The sequence below is a fragment of the Equus caballus genome, chromosome 13 (assembly GCF_041296265.1).
Source record: "Equus caballus isolate H_3958 breed thoroughbred chromosome 13, TB-T2T, whole genome shotgun sequence".
Lineage (NCBI taxonomy): Eukaryota > Metazoa > Chordata > Mammalia > Perissodactyla > Equidae > Equus > Equus caballus.
Genome location: NC_091696.1, coordinates 53,214,931 through 53,233,549, shown reverse-complemented (window position 1 = coordinate 53,233,549; position 18,619 = coordinate 53,214,931). Strand labels below are relative to the sequence as shown.

Genomic DNA, 18,619 nt, shown 5'->3' with positions numbered 1-18,619 from the left:
CCCAGGCCCCACCCCAGCCCGGAGTCCCCACCCTGCAGACTGGCAGTCAGGGTCCTCCCCAGGGCTCCACCCCGTGGCTGACCTCCTGCGCCTCCCTGGCTCCAGAAGGGTGAGGATGGGGAGTAGTGGGTCGTCCTTGGCCCCCCAGGCTCACCGGCAGCTTCCTGGGACCTGGGGGTGGGGAAGACAGCGGTGACGCCAGCCCGCTGCCCCTGCTCCCAACTAGGAAGGGGCTGGCATGGAAGGACACTGAGTAGCCCTCCCCGGTATAGAGAATTCGACCTCGGCAACTGAAAGAAGCCGCCAGGCTCCATCAATGGGTCTGAAAGGCAACCTGGAAAGACGAGTCTCTCTGTCGTGGTGTGAGAAACGGCCTTCACGCGTGGGGCATGGGGTGTGAGTGACGGGGGGGAGGAGTGGGGAGTAGGAGTAGAGCAGAGAAGTGAAGGGGCCAGGTCTCAGCAGGAAGGCGAGGTGCACCAAGGTGTCTGAGAAGCTGGAGGAGCCGGGGGAGCTGGGACAGGGACCCGTGGTGCCATCCCATTGCACCGCGCCAGGCCCACCACAGTAACTATCTAGCCGGCTGTCCACTTGTACTGTGCTATAGGTGCCTCTTGGGCCCCTCTGGTCTGCTCCAGCCCCTCCTGTCACAGATGAGGAACTGGAAGTGCACAGAGCAGGGGCTGGGGCCTGGGTCTCTGCTGAGGCCCCACGGTGGCTGGGCGGCCGCCACTGGCTCCGTCCCAGCTGAGCTCCCGCTGTCACTACATGCGGGGCCAGCCCACGGGCACCACAGCAGGGCCTGTCTGCACGGGACTGGGAGAAGGGGCCCGGCCCAGCTGGATGCAAAGACAGGGCGTGGGACCTCAGACTGGCCGGTGCCCAGGCGCTAGCCCTCCTGTGTTGTTCTCAGACAGTAGAGGGTCCAAGGGCTGGCGTAGGGGTGCGGCAGCCGCTCTGTGAGGGGCCCTGATTGAAAGCAAGCAAATGCTCCAGCCTGTTTGGCTGCAGGACGGGGGCCCTCTAGGGAAGCGGCTGACTCAGCTTCTGTTCCCCCGCCAGGAGCCCAGCCACCATGGCCCCCACATCAGGGCGCAAGGTGCTCACTGCATGGGGGGAGAACAGGTCACCAACCAGGACCACAAAGTTCACCCTGGGCCCCGCTGGGGGGCCTGGGGCCAAGGTCTGCCTAGTACAGGGAGAGGGAGCAAGGGCCTGGCCCCCCTGGAGCCCCCATATCAGACACAGTCACAGCCACAGGGTCAGTCACTGAGTGTTTATTCCAAGTCCCCAGAGCCCAGCTGTGGCCAAGGTGGCATGGGTATGTTGTGGGGGACAGATGAGACGGGGCTGACCGTCCTTACTCTCAGGCTGAAGTCTTATGACCTGTGGCTACCTGAGAACCACAAGGCAGGCAGTGAGGGCAACGGGTGCAGTGGGAGACCCAGAAAACCCTGCAGGAGCAGCACTTATGTCAGGCCTGGAGGGACGGCATGCGTGGCGGGGGGCAGGGGGTGTGGCCCAGAACCACCCCTGTGTGCGATGCTCAGGATTCGGGAGGAGGGGGTGAGGCCCACAGGCAGAGTCTGGCAGAAGCGAAGGCACAAGGCAGGACCGGCTGCGCTGGACGGGTCAGGGTCTGCAGGCGGAGAGGGCCTAGCCAGCCCAGGGTGATGGGCACAGAGGGTCTGAGCAGAGCAGAGGAGCAGGGTGCCCTGTGGGGTGGGCTGGGGCCTGGGAGGAGCCCACCCTGAGGTGGCCCATGGCCCCGCTCTGCCTCTTCCAGGGTGATCTGGATGAGCTGAAAAAGTAGGTCCCTGGGGGTGAAGCTTTGGAGCCAAAAAGGCGTTTCAAGAAAACTGGCAGGCCTCGGTTTTCCCTGCGGGGCTGGGAGGGAGGCCAGCTCAGTCTCACAGGTTGGAGCTCCATCCTCTGGAACCACGGTGGCCGGGCTCCCCCTGCTGGCCCCTCTCCAGGTCTGGCCACTCCAGTCGGGGTGGGGCCTCAGTTCTTGCCCACTGCGAGGCCGCAAGCAGGAACATCCAGCCTTGGGTGGGCCTCGGGTTCTGACCCGCAGCCCCGGTCACCCTAGGGGTCCTAGCCCGCCACCCCCACCCCAGCCTGGTGACCTCAGTGGTCTGGCTCCAACGTCCACTCTGACAGCCACTGTAAGCATGAGGCCCGCTGCGCCTCTGTCTCAGGGGGCTTCGCAGGGGGCTTCGCGGGGGGCGGTGGGGGCTGGCCTGGCCCAGGCAGGGGTGTGGAAGGGCTGCAGGGCCCAGGGCCCCCTTCTGTGGGGTCAGGGTCGGGGGCGGCCTGCAGGGCCTGGATGAGCTGGTCCAGCGGCTGCACCAGGGTGTGGGGGCTCCAGCAAGGATCAAGGGCGGGCACGAAGGGATCAGAGGTGCAGACCTCCACGCACTCTGTGTGCGTGGGGATGCGCAGATAGAAGGCGTGCAGCATCATGCGGAAGGGCTGGTCCTCCCCGCCCGAGGCCTGGCCGTACGTCAGGTCCCCCACGACGGGGTGGCCAAGGGCGCTGCAGTGCACGCGTAGCTGGTGCGTCCGGCCTGCGGGGGGGAGGGGGGCGGTCAGAGAGGGTGCCACCCCAGCCCACCCTCCACCTGTGACATCGCGCCCAGCACCGATCCCCACGGCCTCAGAGCCTCACATGACCTCTGGGGACGGCAGCCCTGCCTGTTTCCTGCTGCAGAGAAAGACATTAGAGATCAAGATGAGCGTTGACTTCTGGGGTCACCCTGGTGAGAGAAGGGCCAGGGCAGCGCTCTGTCTGCTGAAGAACTTGGCCAGCCTTCTCGCTGCCCTCATGTCTAGGCCAGTGAGACTCCGTGCAGGGTGAGGTGGCAGCATGTGGGACTAAGGCTAAGAGTGTAAGACCAGCTTGACCAGCAAAGCTCGGGATGGCCCCAAGTAAGCTACTCTGCCTCTGTGCCTCAGTTTCCTTCCCTGCAAAGCCGGGACACCGCAGTGCCCTGTGCAAGAAGATGCGACGCCAGATGTTCACCACGCCAGGGGCAGGGCACCATCACCGGGCAGCGAGGGGCCCGGGCAGCTTCCTTGCCCCCCCCGGGACACACCTGTGAGAGGCTGTAGGAGCACTTTGGACACGGGGTCCCCCGCGTACAGCCCAAGCTCCAGGACCACGAGCTCTGTGAGGCTCGGCTTTGGGTTCTCACAGCCTGCAGGGAGGAAGGCGAGTTGTGAGGGTTGGCTGGGCCAGCCCTGGGAACCCAGTCCACCCCAGCCCAGGTCACCTGCCCACCCAGGGTCCCCACAGGGTGATAGGTGCCCCATGGCCCTGCCCCTGCTCTCCATACCCTGTGTGCCCTCGATGCACATGGTGTGGGCCCGGCCCTCTGTGCTGTTCCTGCCAATGGCATAGCTGACAGTCATCTGGCTTTCCTGGATGTGTCCCCGCACCTGCCAGGGAAACAGTCACACACTGCTCACGGGGCCACCTACTACTGCTGTGGAGCCCCTGACCCCCAGGGCCTGCTGAAGCGGGCTGAGTCAGAGTCCCTGTGTTCTGGGGTCCCGCCGGGCCTTACCAGGGCCAGGTAGGCCTTGGTGACGCGGCGCTCCTTGAAGCACCTGTAAGCACTGCCCGCGGCTGCCTTGTTCAGGGCCACACACAGTGCCCCGCTGGTGGAGAAGTCCAGCTGGTGGCAGAACCTGGCGTGGGGCAGAGGATCAGTGGTGGCTGGGTGGGAGGCTGCTGGGGGCCCCCTGTACCCCGCTCCATCGTACCTGAACCCGTAGTAGGTGTCAGGGTCAGCGAGCTCCGGGAAGCGGTGCCGCAGCTGCTTCTGGAGGGTCAGCGTCTCCCGCCATGTCTTGCTGTCGATACGCACATCCCAGTGCTTGTTCACCACCAGGAAGTCACGGCTGCGGTACACGATGCACAGGTTCTCCACGCTGCCGGGCTCCATGGCAGGGCCTGCAAGGCACAGCAAGAGTGTGGAGCAGGGGTCACAGCCCACATCAGGGTCCTGCCCAACCGGCACAGACATCCCCCACTCCCCAACCTGGGATCTGAGACCACGACGCTCCCGGTCAGGCAAGCACACACACCCACTGTGCGCCCGCACCTACTAAGTCCCTTACCACCCTCAACCCTGACTCCAGCTGGACAGTGTCAGCTGGGTGGGGAGTCTGGCGAAGGTCGGGGGAGCCAAGGTTGCTCTGGGCTCCAGCTGCGGGGCGTCCTGTCCAAATCTAGGCCTGGGAACAAGCAGCCTCGCTCTCAGCCCGCCCCCACGGACCCCTCGCCGACGGGTCGTGGACGCGCGATGGGGACCTTTTCCTGAGTGCGGAAACGCCGCGTCCCCACGGCCGGGGCGGCCCAGGTCAGCACGCGCCGGGAGGCGCCATCCCACCCTCGCCTACCCTCATCCTCTCTCTTTCCCCGACAACCCCCACGCAGACACCCCCTCCGCGGAAGCCTCTGTCCCCAGCGCCTTATGGCCACAGGCCGAGGAATCCCGGGTGGACCCCGGCTGTGAGCCTCCCACGCCCCCACCCACTCCGGGACTGACCTGCAGCCGGGCCGCGCCGTCTGGGCCCCCGATGCCACTGCCGGGCCCTGGCTCCAGCCCTTGCGTCCCCGCGCCTCGCGAGCCTGTGACCCGGGACCCCCGGCTCGGTCCACCGAGCCGCGCCGCGCCCGCCCCCCTGCGCGCGCCGCCCCGCCCACGCCCCGCCCACGCCCCGCCCACGCCGCGGACCTGCGAGCGCGCCCGGCCAATGGCGAGCGCCCGGGATCGGCCGCTCCGACGGCAGAGCGCTGGCCCTGCCCCGCCCACGCCCCGCCCACACCAGGGACGGGCGGCCATGCGGGCCTATGGCGAGCGCCGCTGAACCCGCCGCTTTCACCCCCGTGCGCTGATTCGGCCCCGCCCAGCCTGCGCGCGCAGCCCCGCCCACGCCCCGCCCGCTGACCAATGGCGAGGGCCGTCGGGCACGCCGGCTGTTGATTGGTGACGCCGGGACGCTCGGGGCGGGGCTGCGCGCGGTGGCGCGGGAGGTTCGGCTGGCGGCGCGGGAGGTTCGGCTGGCGGCTAGCTGCGGGCGGCGGGTCCGGCCGCGATGGAGGACTACGAGCGAGAGCTGCACGGCGTGGAGGACGACTTCCACAGCCAGTTCGCGGCCGAGCTCGAGGTGCTGGCCGAGCTGGAAGGTGGGCGCGGGCCTTCGCCGTGTCCCGCCCGGGGAGTCCGGGAGGGCTGCTGGCAGGAGTGGGGGCGGGCGGAGGCGGGTGCGGCAACGACCGTGGTGGGGCCGTGTCGGAGGGGCAGGGCCCCGCGCCGTGGGCTGCGCGAGCCTGGGTGCGGAGGCGGCTGCCCTGGGGCGGCCGCTGTGAGTCTTCTCTCCCGCAGGGAGCGCGGGCCTGTCACCCTGCGGGCGCCCCTGGCCCGCGTTCGAGGAGGCAGCGGCTGGAGGGGACGTCGCCGCCCGCTGCTCCCCCGGTGGACCTCCAGGGAGCCGCGCGGGCGGTGCCGGGAAGAGGCCGCTGGCCGCTGACGTCCCAAGGGACGAGCCCCTGCCCCCCAGTACGTCCGCGGGGGCCCCGGGCGTGGGGGGCGGTGAGGCTGGGGGAGCGCCCCTGTTCCTTCCGTGTGTCTTTTCAGCCCCCAAGGTCAAAAGACCCAGGTTGGAGGCCGTCAAGAGGCTGAACTTCGGGCCCCACGACATGCAAGAGCTGCTGGTTCCTGACTCCCCGCCTCGGGACATCACCCCCCCACCGAGTCCCGAGGTCCCCGCTGAGCTGTGGAGTGAGGGGTGTGTGGCTCGGGGCACAGGGCTCCCAGGGGCCTTGGAAGGATCCCGTTCCTCGGACAAGGTCCTGAGGATTGGGACCTGCGGGAGGGCTCGGGAGGTAGCCCAGGGTGGATCGGGGTCCCTCCGTCTCGAGTAACAGGAGGCGGTAACAGAGACCGAGAGACAGCCCGTGTGCCTTCCCAGGCCCTTGGATGCTGGTGCCGAAGTGGGTCTCATGCAGGCCTCGCCGGCACCCCGCAATCCTGTCCTGAGGCGGCCCCCTGTCCTGGAGGACTATGTCAACGTGACCTCCACGGGTGGCAACCGGGCTTTTCTGGTGCTGCGAGCTGACTCAGTGGGTGCTGGGGTGCAGGTGGGTGCTGTGTGGCCACAAGTAGGGGGCTGGTCATCGCCCTCTGGTGGGGTTGACAGGCTTGATGCTGCCCAGGAAAGGGTCCTGGATGTCGTATCCTTACTGGGATCTTGGGGGCCTTTCAGGAAGTCCACTTGGCCACCAGACATCTCCTTTGGATGGTCTCTTTCCCCATTCTCCTCTCGCTCTGCCGTCCTTCTTCCTTCTTCTTTTTCTTCTTTCACCTTTCTCTTTTCTGCTGGAACTGCCCCCATTCCAGTGGCTTCCCCTGTGGGGATCTGTGGCTAGAGAAGGGCTTTTTTCCCCTCTTGGTCTGCTCATGCTGGGAAATGTCTCCGGCTCCCTGAGCTCTGCTAGGGGTGGGGCATGGGGAACCCCAGGACCTAAGAGGAGGTGACTGTTACCCTCCCTTCCCCGCAGAGCCGTTTCCTTGATGTCCGGTGGCGTGGCCGTGGTCAGTTGGACCTGCTGGGTGTGTCCTTTGCCTCCCTGAAGGAGCAAGTGGACAGCGAGGTGGGGTTTGCTGGGAGAGGAGGGGTGGCTGTGGGGTGACTGGGTGCTTGAACCATCCTGATGCCCACCCTTGTCTGCACAGCGGCGGCAGCGGCTGCTCGAGGAGGCCCAGCGGCTCTCAGACACGTTGCGCAGGTGACGCAGTGGCACCTTCATCCCTGGAACCATTACCTGGTCTTGGACTGCTGACCCCTAGCCTGTACTGGGGCGGGGGGGTGGGTGATCCCAGCACGGGGTTAAGGTTTGGTGGCTCAGGGCATGATGCTTTCCAGCCTCAACCAGGAGGAGGCAGAGGAAAAGGCCCAGCTCTCGGGGGCCCCTGAGGAGGAGCCGGCCGGCAGCCAAGACACCTCCCAGCACTGCCTTTGGGTGGATGAGTTTGCGCCCCAGCACTACACGGAGCTGCTCAGTGACGATGTAAGGTCTTGTTCTTGCTCAGGTGTGACTGGTTATTTTGTTGCCAAGGGAAGAGAATTCAGGATGCAGCTGATGTTTTGTTGCCAGCAGGCGGGGCTGTCCAGGTGGATGGGAGGGCTCTCGTCTGCCTCCTTGACTTGCAGATGGGGAAACTGAGAGCAGCATGTGGCTAGCCTGCTGCTGGTCACTGTGAGCCGGGCAGGGGACCCAGGGCACTCTCTGCCTGGAGCATCTGTTTTGTTTTCTGCTCTTGCAGCAGCTGGGCCCTGGGGATGCCGGGGCTCCTGGAGGGCTGTGGTGGGGAGAACTTGGGGTGAGCCTCACTGTGCCACTTCCCAGCTGGTGACCCAGTGCTGGTCACTCGTCTTTCAGTCTCAGCGTTCCTATGTGTGTCCCTGGCCTCATGGCGTCAGGTTGACATGAGGGGCGGGCCTGGGGAGTCGTCGGTGCTGGTGGTCGCCCCAGGCCATACCTCCTGTCCCACAGTTCACCAACCGCTGCCTGCTGAAGTGGCTGAAGCTGTGGGACTTGGTGGTGTTTGGCCGAGAGAGGCCAACCCGGAAGCCCAGGCCCAGTGTGGAGCCGGCTCGAGTTGGCAAGGAGGCCACAGCCTCCAGCAAGTGGAAGAGCCACGAGCAGGTGCTGGAGGAGATGCTGGAGGCCGAGCTGGACCCACGCGGGCGGCCCCGGCAGAAGGTGAGCCCCACCGGCTGCACTGCACACACTTCTGAGCCCAGGGGCCGCACTCTGGGTGGTACCTTCTGGCACCTTCGCAGCCTCTGGGGGCTGTAGGGCATGGTGGTTGTCCCGTGGGTGTGAGTATGGTGATGTCAGGATCTTGGTGTGGAGTGTCAGGGATGGGAGTTAGGATTTGAGTCCATTCTTCTAGTGATTCAGGTTAACTCTGTCCGTTGGAGGGCCTTATATCTCCCCAGTGTGGTCATGGTGGGCACTGGTAGCTTCTGGGCATCAATCATGTCAGTACTGTTGGGACACCTGTTAGGGTCCATGTCACTCGGTTTTTGCGAGGCTTTGTTGCCCTGAAGCATTGGCTCCGAGCGACGAGCACGCTGGGGTTCTCATTTGGTGACGGGCGGGGCGGGGCGACGTCCCTCAGCACCCAGCCTCACAGGCGGGTTTTCAGCTGCTGGCCATTGGGCCGGGGCTCCCTGCAGTGGCGCGGGTCGCAGCACAGTTTCCTCGCCTCGGCTGCAGGTGGCGCTTCTGTGTGGGCCTCCAGGGCTGGGCAAGACCACCCTGGCCCACGTGATCGCGCGGCACGCGGGCTACTGCGTGGTGGAGATGAATGCGAGGTGAGTGGGTCTCCCGGCCATTCTGACATTCCTGGTTGAGCCTGGGACACGGCCCTGAGCCCCCAGCAGGTTGGAGGTGGGGCTGGAGCCCCTGGTGCACGCATGGTAGGACTCATCCTCCTCTGGGCTCACTGGGATCTGGGGCAGCCACATCGTGGCGTAGCCGTGAGGTATAGGCATGGCGGCTCGGCCCTGGGAGGTGTCCTGCCAGGGACGCTGCTGCCGCCCTGGCTGAGGCCACGGCTGCCCTGACAGTCTCTCCCCTGGCCTCACGGTTCCAGTGACGACCGCAGCCCCGAGGCCTTCCGTACGCGCATTGAAGCAGCCACGCAGATGGAGTCAGTGCTGGGTGCTGGCGGGAAGCCCAACTGTCTGGTCATCGACGAGATCGACGGGGCCCCCACGGTGGGCCTCCCCGTGCCCTGGAGGTCGGGCGGGCGGGCAGCGGGGACTGTGGCTCACGGCACTCTTTGTGTGTCCCCCCAGGCTGCCATCAACGTTCTCCTGAGCATCCTGGACCGCAAAGGCCCGCAGGAGGCGGAGCCAGGGGTCCTGGTCGAGCCTGCGGGTGGGGGGCGGCGACGCCGGGCGGAGGGGGGGCTCCTGATGAGGCCCATCATCTGCATCTGCAACGACCAGTGAGTGGGGCAGGGGTCCTCCACAGGCCAGGTTCTGGGGGGCTGAGGAGCGGCCTCTGCCGGAGGGCAGAGGGCCCCTGGGAGGGCACGGCCCCACCCCCTCCTGGCCACCCAGTGGGTTTGAGGCTGAGATTTGGCCCCAGGGTCCCGCCGGTCCCCTGTGCCTGCTGGGCTGTGGTGTGTGGCCCGGTGCCCCTGGCCGAGCAGGCATGGTGTGGACGCTGCCTGGTCCTGCAGGTTTGCGCTCTCCCTGCGGCAGCTGAAGCAGCAGGCTTTCCTGCTCCACTTCCCGCCCACGCTGCCCTCACGGCTCGTGCAGCGGCTCCAGGAGGTCAGTGAGGGCTGGGGCGGGGGGCAGGCCGCCAGGGGCCACATGGCCGGCCACTGGGTGGGAGAATGCGGCCCCTGTCCTGGTCTCCAGCTCCCCTGTCCCCTCTCCCCTCCAGGACCCCATTCTCTCTGCAGTCTGCCTCCCCGGTTCCCTGGCTCAGGACGTGGGGGTGTGGTGACCGGACCACTTTGGTCTCTGGTGGTAGATGGTTCCAGGCAGAGACTGGGCTGGTCCACAGGGGTCCGCAGCCTTTGTACTTCACAGGATGAGGGCTGCTGTTCACCTGCTTCTAGGGAAGAGGGACCACAGGGTGGGGTTCTGGGGTCTCGGGGAAGGGAGTGCCCACCCTCTCATTTCCCTCAGATCTCCCTGCGGCAGGGCATGCAGGCCGACCCAGGCGCACTGGCGGCCCTCTGTGAGAAGACAGACAATGACATCCGCGCCTGCATCAATACACTGCAGGTGGGTAGGGGGAGGGTGGGCCGGGGCAAGGGGGGCTCGGTGGCTTCTCACCGCCCCCACCCCTGTGTCTAGTTCCTGCATGGGCGCGGCCAGCGGGAGCTGAGCGTGCGGGCCGTGCAGACCACACACGTTGGCCTCAAGGACCAGCGGAAGGGGCTGTTCTCCGTGTGGCAGGAGATCTTCCAGCTGCCGCGGTCCCAGAGGTAGGCAGGGGCGGGTGTGGCAAGTGGACAGACCAGCCTTGGCCTGGACAGCCCCAGCGCCCCAGCCCTGGGACACCAGGCCCCGTTTGTGTAGGCCAGCTCTGCCTCTGCTGATGGAGACCCAAGGCTGCCTGGGTCCTGGGAGCCACTCCGCCCTGCCTTCAGGGCACTGCCTCCCCAGATGCCTGGGAGCCCTCAGGGAGCGGGCTGCCACGAGAGGAATGAAGTAGACGGGGGGCTGGGATTGAGGGGGGATGGGGGTTCCATTCCAGCCTCAGCACCTCTTCTGCAGGCGGCGCGTGGGCCAGGACCCAACCCTGCCCACCCACACACTCCTGCTCGTTGATGGGCATGCGGGCCTGGGACCCCACGCGGCGGAGGTGCCTCTGAGCATGGCCTCACAGCGGTTCTACCATGTCTTGCACGTGGCTGCCTCTGCAGGCGAGCACGAGAAGGTGGTCCAGGTAACCACGCTGCTCTCCAGCCTTTCCAGGGGGTCAGGAGGCTTGCACCTGGCCGTGTCTCCTTGTCTGTGGACAGTGAATGGGGGATGCTTCAGATGCGCCAAACTCGAGGAGAAACAGGAACGAGAGTGAGGGGTGGCGGAGTCCTCTGGGAGGTGATGGTGAGCAGGGCCAGGGCCAGGAGGAGGCACTGGCTGCTGGCTGGTGCCTGGAGGGGAATGGCCAGCCTGGGCTGCCCACGACAGGGGTTCATCTGACCCATGGGGTCATTCTGGTTGCTGGTTGGGAACCGTCTGAAGGGCAATGGCAATGGCTGGGCAGCCTGACCCGGCGGCCAGGAGGGGCTGGTTTCTGGACGTGAGCTTCGGGAATGGGGACATGGTGCACGTGGGTGGGGTGAGGTTTTGGCCTGAGCAGGTGGCAGAGATGCCTCCACTCCTGGGAAGCTGGCCTGAGCTGCCTCCCTGACTAAGCAGCTTTGGATTAGCAGCTGGGGATCTGCGAAAATCCAGAAGCCCATTGCGAGGGGGGGTCACGTGGTGGCGGAGGAGCAGGACTCCCACCGGGGAAGAGAGTGGGGGCTCCATGCCCTCGTTTGGGTGGTGGGGGCTGCTTTTAGGGAGAGGCTGGGGCTGGAGCCTGATGACTCTTTGAGGTGGTCATGGCAGTGGGGGTTCTCTCCCGCACATCCCAGGGTCTTGGCCAAACCAGAGTAGGGTGGCAGGGGGCCTTCCTGGCTCCCCAGGGCCCGGTGGCCTTGCTGGTGGACTTGCAGGGCAGGTGGGGGTGAAGGGTCTCAGTGGGTGGTGCTCATTGGGTGGAGGGGCTCAAGGGCCTGCCCACCTCCTGCCCATAGGGCCTGTTTGACAACTTCCTGCGCCTGCGGCTGCGGGACTCCAGCCTGGGCACTGTGTGCACGGCCCTCGACTGGCTGGCCTTCGACGACCTGCTGGGCCGGGCCGCCCATCATGGCCAGAGCTTCCAGCTGCTGCGCTACCTGCCCTTCCTGCCCGCGGCCTTCCACCTGCTGTTTGCCTCCAGCCACGTGCCGAGGATCGCCTTCCCTAGCAGCCAGCAGGAGGTGCGCCCCTGTGCCCTGCCCATGCCCAGGGTGGCCCAGGGGTCCTTGGTGACCTGGTTCTGGTCCACCCTTCACCCCAGGCCCAGAACCGGACAAACCGGACGCAGAACTTGATCCAGACACTGGTGTCGGGCATCGCGCCAGCCACCCGCAGCCAAACTGCACCCCAGGCCCTTGTCCTGGACGCCCTCTGTCTGCTCCTGGACATCCTCTCTCCCAAGCTGCGCCCTGTGAGTGCCTCCCCTGGAAGAGGGGTGTGGCTCCTGGTGGGTCAGGCCCCTGGCTGTACTCAGTGTCCCTGCTGGCCCTGGCCTCCAGGTGAGCACACAGCTGTATAGTGCCCGTGAGAAGCAGCAGTTGGCCAGCCTCGTGGGCACCATGTTGGCCTACAGCTTGACCTACCGTCAGGAGCGCACGCCCGACGGGCAGTATGTCTACAGGCTGGAGCCGTGAGTCTCCCTAGATCCGGGGTCGGGGGCCTGGGGACAGGGAGGCTGGACTCCGGGTGCCATGGTGATTGCTGGGCCGGGAATCTAAAAGCGTGGCCTTGGCAGGGCATGTGACCCTCAGTGTCCCTGTCTGTCAGGCGGGTGGTTTGGTGTGGGGCCCAGCCCAGCCCTTGCTCAGACCTGACTGTGAAGTGGGCCCCCAGGTCGTGCATAGCCTCTCACTGCCTCAGTCACCCCCAGGAGTGGCTCCCAGAGGGCCCTTGGGCTCTGTGGGGCTCCGTTTCCCCATCCTGAGATGGTTGTGGGGACAGAGTGCCGGCTCCGGTCTCGCTGCCCAACAAGGGTGCCAGCGCCATCCAGGATGCTGGCATTTCTCCTGTCCCAGGGCAAGGAGGCGTGATGGTGGCGGTTCCTGAGCCTGAGCCCAGCTGGGTCACATTGTCTCCTTTTCTCCTCTGCAGCACCAGGGAGCGTCCCTCCTCATACCCCCATCTACTTGGGGAAACTGAGTGCAGATAGTTCCCCTTGCTGCCACAGGGCTGGGATGTGGCATTGCCAGGGCTGGGCCCCATAGTGAGCTCTTGTGTTCTGGCATTTGGTGTGGGGTAGCTCCTGCCCCTATTCCTCTGACCAGGCCCCTGGTGTCCTGCCCTCCCCTCCCTGAGTAGGAACGTGGAGGAGGTCTGCCGCTTTCCTGAGCTGCCCGTCCGCAAGCCCCTCACCTACCAGGCCAAGCAGCTCGTTGCCCAAGAGATCCTAGTGGAGAAGATGAGGCGGGTAGAGGTCGTGGCCCAGGCTGGGGACAACCCTCAGGTGAGCCCGCCCCAGGCTCTGGGCAGAGTGACGCCTGGGAGGGCAGGGCCCTTAGAGGGGACACTGCCCTTGGTATGCACTGTTCACTCAGCTCTCACCACACCCCACTTCCTGCAGGACAAGGGTCCCCCTGGGGCCTATGGTGCGCTGGGGAACCCTGGGGAGAAAGGGGTGCAGCCACCCACGCCGCACAGCCAGGAGCACAGCCACGAGCAGCGTCTGGAGCGCATCCTGCGGAGAGCGGCCCTGGAGGAGCAGGTGCAGGGGCAAGGCCCAGTGGGCGTGGGGCGGGGGGATGGGGGGGGTCGGTGGGCGTGGGGCGGGGGGATGGGGGGCGGGGCCCAGTGCGCGTGGGGCGGGGCCGGGCGGACGTGCGGGCGGGGCTGGCTCTTGGGGGCCTGTCTGAAGGTCCAGCTCCCCAACTCAGCATGGTGGGGTTCCACCTGTGCTCAGTTTCCCCCCTGGACAGGGGTGTGGGCTCTGCTGGCGCCTCCCGCCCTGGACTTGACCCTGGCAGGGAGCAGGCAGCTGAGGGGGACACATAACTTGCTGAGTGGGCCTGGGATGGGGAGGCGGGCATCTACTCCACTACCCGCTGCCCAGGGGCACCACAAGGCCCCTCCTCCTGGGAGACGGCCTCTGGGCCCCCCCTTCGAGGCTGGGAGTGTCCACGTGGGTCTGTCCCAGGCGGCCTGACCAGCCCGCCTCCTTCAGCCCGAGAGGGACTTCTTCGGCCGTGTGGTGGTCAGGAGAGCAGCAGCGACCAGCGCAGGTGCGTGGGGGCGGCAGCGTGGGGGAGGGAGGGGCGGGCGGGGCCGGGCGGAGGAGCAACTGTGTGGCCTGCACAGAGGACAGGGTCCCCGAGACGGACGCGGCCGAGCGGCGCATGGGCACTGCGGTGGGCAGGAGCGACGTCTGGTTCCGCTTCAAGGAGGGCGTCTCCAACGCCGTGCGGCGCAGCCTGTACGTCAGGGACCTCCTGTAGGGGGGTCTGTGCCGGATACCCCATCCACGCTGACGCCCCGGGGTCCACGCTGGATGCCCTGATGCACGCTGGTTGCCCCCGGGGCCTAGACTGGACACCCCGCATCCACACTGACACCCTGGGACCTATGCCTGACGCCCCGGCGTTGCTGTTAGAAAACGCAGAGAAGCACGAACACCCCGGGAACGCACTTGTGATTAATATATAGTCACACCTTTACAGAGTTGGTCTCTACAGGGAGGGCAGCGGGCCTCACAGGATGGCGCACTTGCCCCTCTCCACCCACGGGTTGTTCTTCATCAGCTCGGGGTTCAGGAAGGGGTCCTTGGGGATCCCGTCCTCGATCCACTTAAGGAGCCTGCGAGTGGGAAGGGTGGTGTGAACAGAGGGCACCTGGGCCCCCTGAAGTGCTGCCCGATGGCCGGGTGGTTGTGGTCGCGTCGGATGGCCTGGCGCCCCAGCCCAGTGCAGACGTGCAAATGAGATGCAAATAGCGTGGCCCTGGGTGGGCGGGGCCTGGGACTCACTCGGGGATGGTCTGGGAGGACAGCTCCCTCTTGAAGGCCAGCTGGTACTTGAGGCTCTCGACCTCCTTCTTCATCTGGGGCACATCCCACTCCTCCATGGCGTCGGGGGCTTCAGCACTGGCCAGCCTGGGGCTGCAGGGCACAGAAGGAAGCAACAGAGCCCGGGGCTGCCAGCCTTCAGTCACCCCCAGATGCTGCCTCCCCACCAGTCACCAACTCCCACCCTTGCACACTGACCCCCAGCCCACTGCCTGGAGGTCCCCAGAGGCCACACCACCCACCCAGGCCCTTCCCCACATTTGCAAAGGCAGTATTGGGGTGCAGACCTGGAGCTGAGGCCCCACTAATGAGGTCCCACATGCCTGTCCCCCATGGGGCTAATTAACTGCAGAGGAAACTTTCCACCCTTAGCTCTGCACCCCCACCCCTGTCAAAGCCTTGCCGCAGCCGGGCCTCTGGGCTGGAGACAGACGCCCCAGGAGAGAGTGGGCCAGTGCCCACACCATTCTTGATGCCGTATAAGCTGTGAGGCCCACTTCCTGCTCCTGCCCATCACATGAGGGGTGGGGCCCTGTCTTCTGCCCCCCGCCCCCCGTGTGCCTCCCTCCCCTTGTTTTGCATGAGCAGAGCCCACCCAGAGAGCAAGTTAATCCTGGAGCCAGGAGGATTTGGCTGCAATTTGCATCTCTGACCAGGGGCCCAAGTGGGGAGGCTGGGTGGTGGTGTGCTGAGGATCTCAGGGTCACAGGTTGCACAGCAGGCCCTGGACGATGCTGAGCCTCCCGCTGCCCACTGTCTCCCCCGAAACTATCCACAGACTGCCTGGCCCACTTTCTGCTTGTGAACCAGCCTGGCAAAGCCACAGGTTGAGACCTCAGGAGAACTGTTAGGGGCAAATGAGGGTCGGTGGCTCCCTGCCTCCCCCACTCCAGGGGCCCAGGGGGTCCGTCTGCCCCCAGCCCCGAGGCAGAGCAGCAGGGGACTGGCTTCCTTGAACTTGGCAGTGTGGGCAGGGGGCTGGCAGAGACAAACAGGAGCATGACCACCCGTCTCAGGCTCTCAGGCTATGCGGGGGCTCCCGGGTGGAGGGTCTGTCCTGGGGGTGGTCATAGGAGGGTCCGTGGGGAGTGAGATGACTGCCTGGAGGTGTGGTCTGCCGGAGGAGGGGCAGCCAATGCGGGGGTGTGCAGGGGCTCCCCTCCCAGAGACCCCAAGTTCCAGCAACCCTACCTTGGTGCCGGCTCTCTGGGCCCTGTACATTGACAGCTGCGTGGGTGGGGGCCTCCCAGGCGGGGAGCAGCAGCCCTGCTCGCAGTCCCCCTCCTTGCAGCCCCTTCCCCTGCCACCTGTGCACAGCTGCTGCCAGAGCCGGCGGTCCGCCCCCTGTGCCCCGTGCTGCCCCCGAACCAGCCCCAGTGCTCAGCAGGCACCGTGGGTGATGTGTGAGGTGCCGGGACCAGCTCCCTCTCTTGCCACCCTTCCTGCCCACAGACGAAGGGGGTCCTCCCCACGGTCCGGCCAGGCCCCTTGAGACATGGAGGGCAGCTGCCCTCAACCCAAAGACGGACAGGCAGAGGCGGCTGGGCGTTAGGACAGTCCAGGTTAGCCCAGTGGGACCTGGGCAAGTCCCAGAACCCTGGGCCTCGGTTTCCTGCTCAGCCCAAGGGGCCGGTTTGTCAGACCTACCTTGGACGGGGCCGCAAGGGCGAAGTGACAGCAAGGTGATGCTGAGGGCGAACTGATGGGCAATGAGCTGGGCACACAGGCGGGCAGAGCCCAGGCAGCTGCCCCGCCCACTCCTGCCACCTGGGGCCAGGCCTGGCGCCGCCCCCACCCTCCACCCTCCCTCCTCAGCGCTGGGCTGACCCCGGGGACCCGGCTTCGCCGGCGCTCTGCCAGCTCAGGGGTGGGAGATGCAGCAGGGGCAGTGTGGGGTGAGCTCCAGCCCTGGGCAGTGAGGTCTCCTCCCACGGGGCTGTGTGGCCACGTGGTGCCAGCACCAAAGACCTTTGGCCATTAGATTGTACCCCAGTCCTCCAATTCCCTTCATGAGGTGAAGTCACCAGGCCAAGTGGGAGTAGGGGAGATGGGGTCAGGCCGCTGTGAACTCTGGGGCCTCAGCCATGTCCACGGACGAGCCAGTGGGTGGCCCTGCTGTGGTCCCTGCCCCCATTCCCAGGCCAGCTGCAGGCAGGCAGGGCAACTGCCCCGAGGGTGGGAGGGTGCTTCTGTTCTTCAGTTGGCCAGAGCTGGGGTCAGCCAGCCTTATTCTGTGCAGGTTCAGGGGTCAGCCTGGGAAGGTGCTGCCCTGAGAGGTAGTAAGTGCCTGGCTCAGGGGTGCCCAAGCCCAGGCTGGGTGGCTGTTGGGGCGCTGGGGAGGGAGGGGGGTTCCTTCCTCTCCATGGGCCCATCACCGCTGCTGGCTCCTCAGCCCAGCCCCAGTCAGAGGCCCGTGAAGACACTGGCCCTAGCTCCCACCCCGCAGGGCGTCCCCTCCTCCTCTGACACGCCCTACTTAGCTCTCGGGGGAGCTGCATCCCGGGCAGGGACCCCCAGGCAGCAACAGCAGCCGTGGACGGCGGGGCCTGGCTCCCCAAACTCAATCCCCACGGAGGCTGGGCCCTGTGGCTCCCGGGATGCCTGGACCAGGCCCTTGGCGGGTGCTCCCGCAGCATCCCTGGGCTGGGGCCTGTGGACGGTCATGTTGCCCCCACCAGGAAGGCAGGATGGGCGCTCCTGCCCCCTCAGGCTCCCTGGCCCTCCCTGTCCTCATTTTCTAAAATGGGGTCAGTGCGCCTCCCTGGCCCCTTGCACATCAACACGATGACGGATCAGGAGGCACTGCTGGAACTGGGGCACATTAGGGAGACTCAGGATTATTTTTATTACAGATTTATGGGGGTGGGGGGCTTAGAGCCAAGGGCACTGGCGTCCACCTCAGGGCAGATGGTCAGCAGAGCTGGCCTTGCTGCGCCTGTTCCTGCCTACCCTAGGTGCGTGCCTGTCACCCAGGCTGCCTGGGGCTCTGCTCACATGGGCTGGGTGCTCAGGACAGGGTGTTGCATCGGCCCCCAGGACTTGCTCAAGGTTTGGACTGAGACCCAGACCAGCCAGGCCCCCTTACCAGTCATGCCTTCCCCTTGAGGGCACGGGCAGAGCTGGGTGCCCAGGACCAGGTTCCAGCCCAACAGTGACCCGAAAGCCCCTGGGAGAAGCTCTGGTGTGGCCCGGCCGGCATGGCCCTCCATGGTCTGCTTGGACCCGGATTTCGGGAGCTGTTCCAGCTCTCACTGTGGGATCAGGAAGTCCATTGTGGTCACAGCGGCAATCAGTCCACATGTGGGGCTGCGTCTTGTGCTTGAATACACCTGGGTGCCATGGTGCCGCCAGGACAGCTGGAGCCAGGCCTGCCCTCCTGGCATGCTGTGCTGTTTCCAGTCTGGGTGCCAGTCACGCCCGCTGCCCTTGGGATTCAGAACCGGTCCTTGTGCTGACCTAGGCAGGCTTGTGTGACGGAGGCCATGACCCCACACGGTGGCTGAGCTGACGTATGCCTGCTCGTGTCAGGCATCCCCAGTCCTTGGTGAGTGTCAGGGGACCCGGCAGGTCCTGTTTCTCACCTTCCTGGGAGGGTGGACTTGTGGACCCCAACACGTGCCAATCCAGGCCCCCTGCACTGGAGCCCGCCCCAGGGGGACCTGGCAGGTCTGGATCCACGGTGGGAGGAGGATGCTCGTGAGGGAGGCAGACAGCTTGTCCTCCAGCTGACCGCTGCCTCGCAGGTGCCTGGAACGGGTCCAGGGAGACGAGACACCGTTCTGAAATTAGCTCCACTAACTGGGTTGCTGGGGAGAGACCACAGGGCTTCTCGCTGGCCTGGAAACGGCCACCCCCGGTGCTGCTGGGCCTCCCCGGGGGCTGTGGAGGGTGGGCGCAGCAAGACCCCAGGGCAGGGGCCCCTTTGTGCTGATATCAGTGCTCAGGAATAAGAATCAAAAAGCTGTGTGGAGTGCTCTGACCCCTCGGCAGGGTCCCCACGGAGGGCTCAGGCAGGAGGGGAGGAAACACCCCAACCAGACGGGACCCATAGCTGCTGCCAACCCCGCCGGGCGGGGCCAGAGCTGAGGCTGGTCTCTGTCACGGGGCCACCTCTGAGTGTGCGGGGTGTGCTGGTGACCCTGTACCACCCCAGCACTGTGGGCTCCAGCTCCGTGTGGGGGAGACCTGCTCTCCTCCACACGGCTCCCAAGTGAGCACGCAGCACTGGGCAGC

The 18,619-nt window shown here is 66.2% G+C and overlaps 3 protein-coding genes across 4 annotated transcripts; 1 reads left to right on the top strand and 2 right to left on the bottom strand.

Annotated features, from left to right (window-relative positions):
- Positions 1 to 1,261: 1,261 nt before the first annotated feature.
- RPUSD1 (RNA pseudouridine synthase domain containing 1) lies at positions 1,262 to 4,878 on the bottom strand. Of its 2 annotated transcripts, none has more exons than XM_070231203.1 (6): positions 4,746 to 4,878; positions 3,769 to 3,958; positions 3,570 to 3,693; positions 3,339 to 3,441; positions 3,099 to 3,200; positions 1,262 to 2,570 (listed from the first exon to the last, which is right to left on the bottom strand). In XM_070231203.1, the coding sequence occupies exons 2-6, from the start codon at positions 3,948 to 3,950 to the stop codon at positions 2,131 to 2,133; spliced, it is 951 nt and encodes a 316-aa protein (XP_070087304.1). In that variant the 5' UTR covers positions 3,951 to 3,958; positions 4,746 to 4,878; the 3' UTR covers positions 1,262 to 2,130. The 2 variants fall into 2 exon arrangements, with proteins under 2 accessions (XP_070087304.1, XP_023472451.1); XM_023616683.2 differs by lacking the exon at positions 4,746 to 4,878 and adding an exon at positions 4,557 to 4,694.
- A 14-nt stretch (positions 4,879 to 4,892) lies between these two features.
- On the top strand, positions 4,893 to 14,039 carry CHTF18 (chromosome transmission fidelity factor 18). The gene is made up of 22 exons (XM_023616681.2): positions 4,893 to 5,197; positions 5,397 to 5,570; positions 5,649 to 5,799; positions 5,983 to 6,151; positions 6,572 to 6,664; positions 6,747 to 6,799; positions 6,937 to 7,081; positions 7,568 to 7,777; positions 8,297 to 8,394; positions 8,676 to 8,799; positions 8,881 to 9,032; positions 9,270 to 9,363; positions 9,727 to 9,825; positions 9,898 to 10,028; positions 10,321 to 10,492; positions 11,349 to 11,573; positions 11,654 to 11,803; positions 11,892 to 12,022; positions 12,691 to 12,835; positions 12,953 to 13,093; positions 13,550 to 13,607; positions 13,684 to 14,039. The coding sequence occupies exons 1-22, from the start codon at positions 5,107 to 5,109 to the stop codon at positions 13,818 to 13,820; spliced, it is 2,943 nt and encodes a 980-aa protein (XP_023472449.1). The 5' UTR covers positions 4,893 to 5,106; the 3' UTR covers positions 13,821 to 14,039.
- On the bottom strand, positions 14,009 to 16,780 carry GNG13 (G protein subunit gamma 13). The gene is made up of 3 exons (XM_001496439.6): positions 16,034 to 16,780; positions 14,348 to 14,479; positions 14,009 to 14,178 (listed from the first exon to the last, which is right to left on the bottom strand). The coding sequence occupies exons 2-3, from the start codon at positions 14,443 to 14,445 to the stop codon at positions 14,073 to 14,075; spliced, it is 204 nt and encodes a 67-aa protein (XP_001496489.1). The 5' UTR covers positions 14,446 to 14,479; positions 16,034 to 16,780; the 3' UTR covers positions 14,009 to 14,072.
- Between the last annotated feature and the right edge of the window lie 1,839 nt (positions 16,781 to 18,619).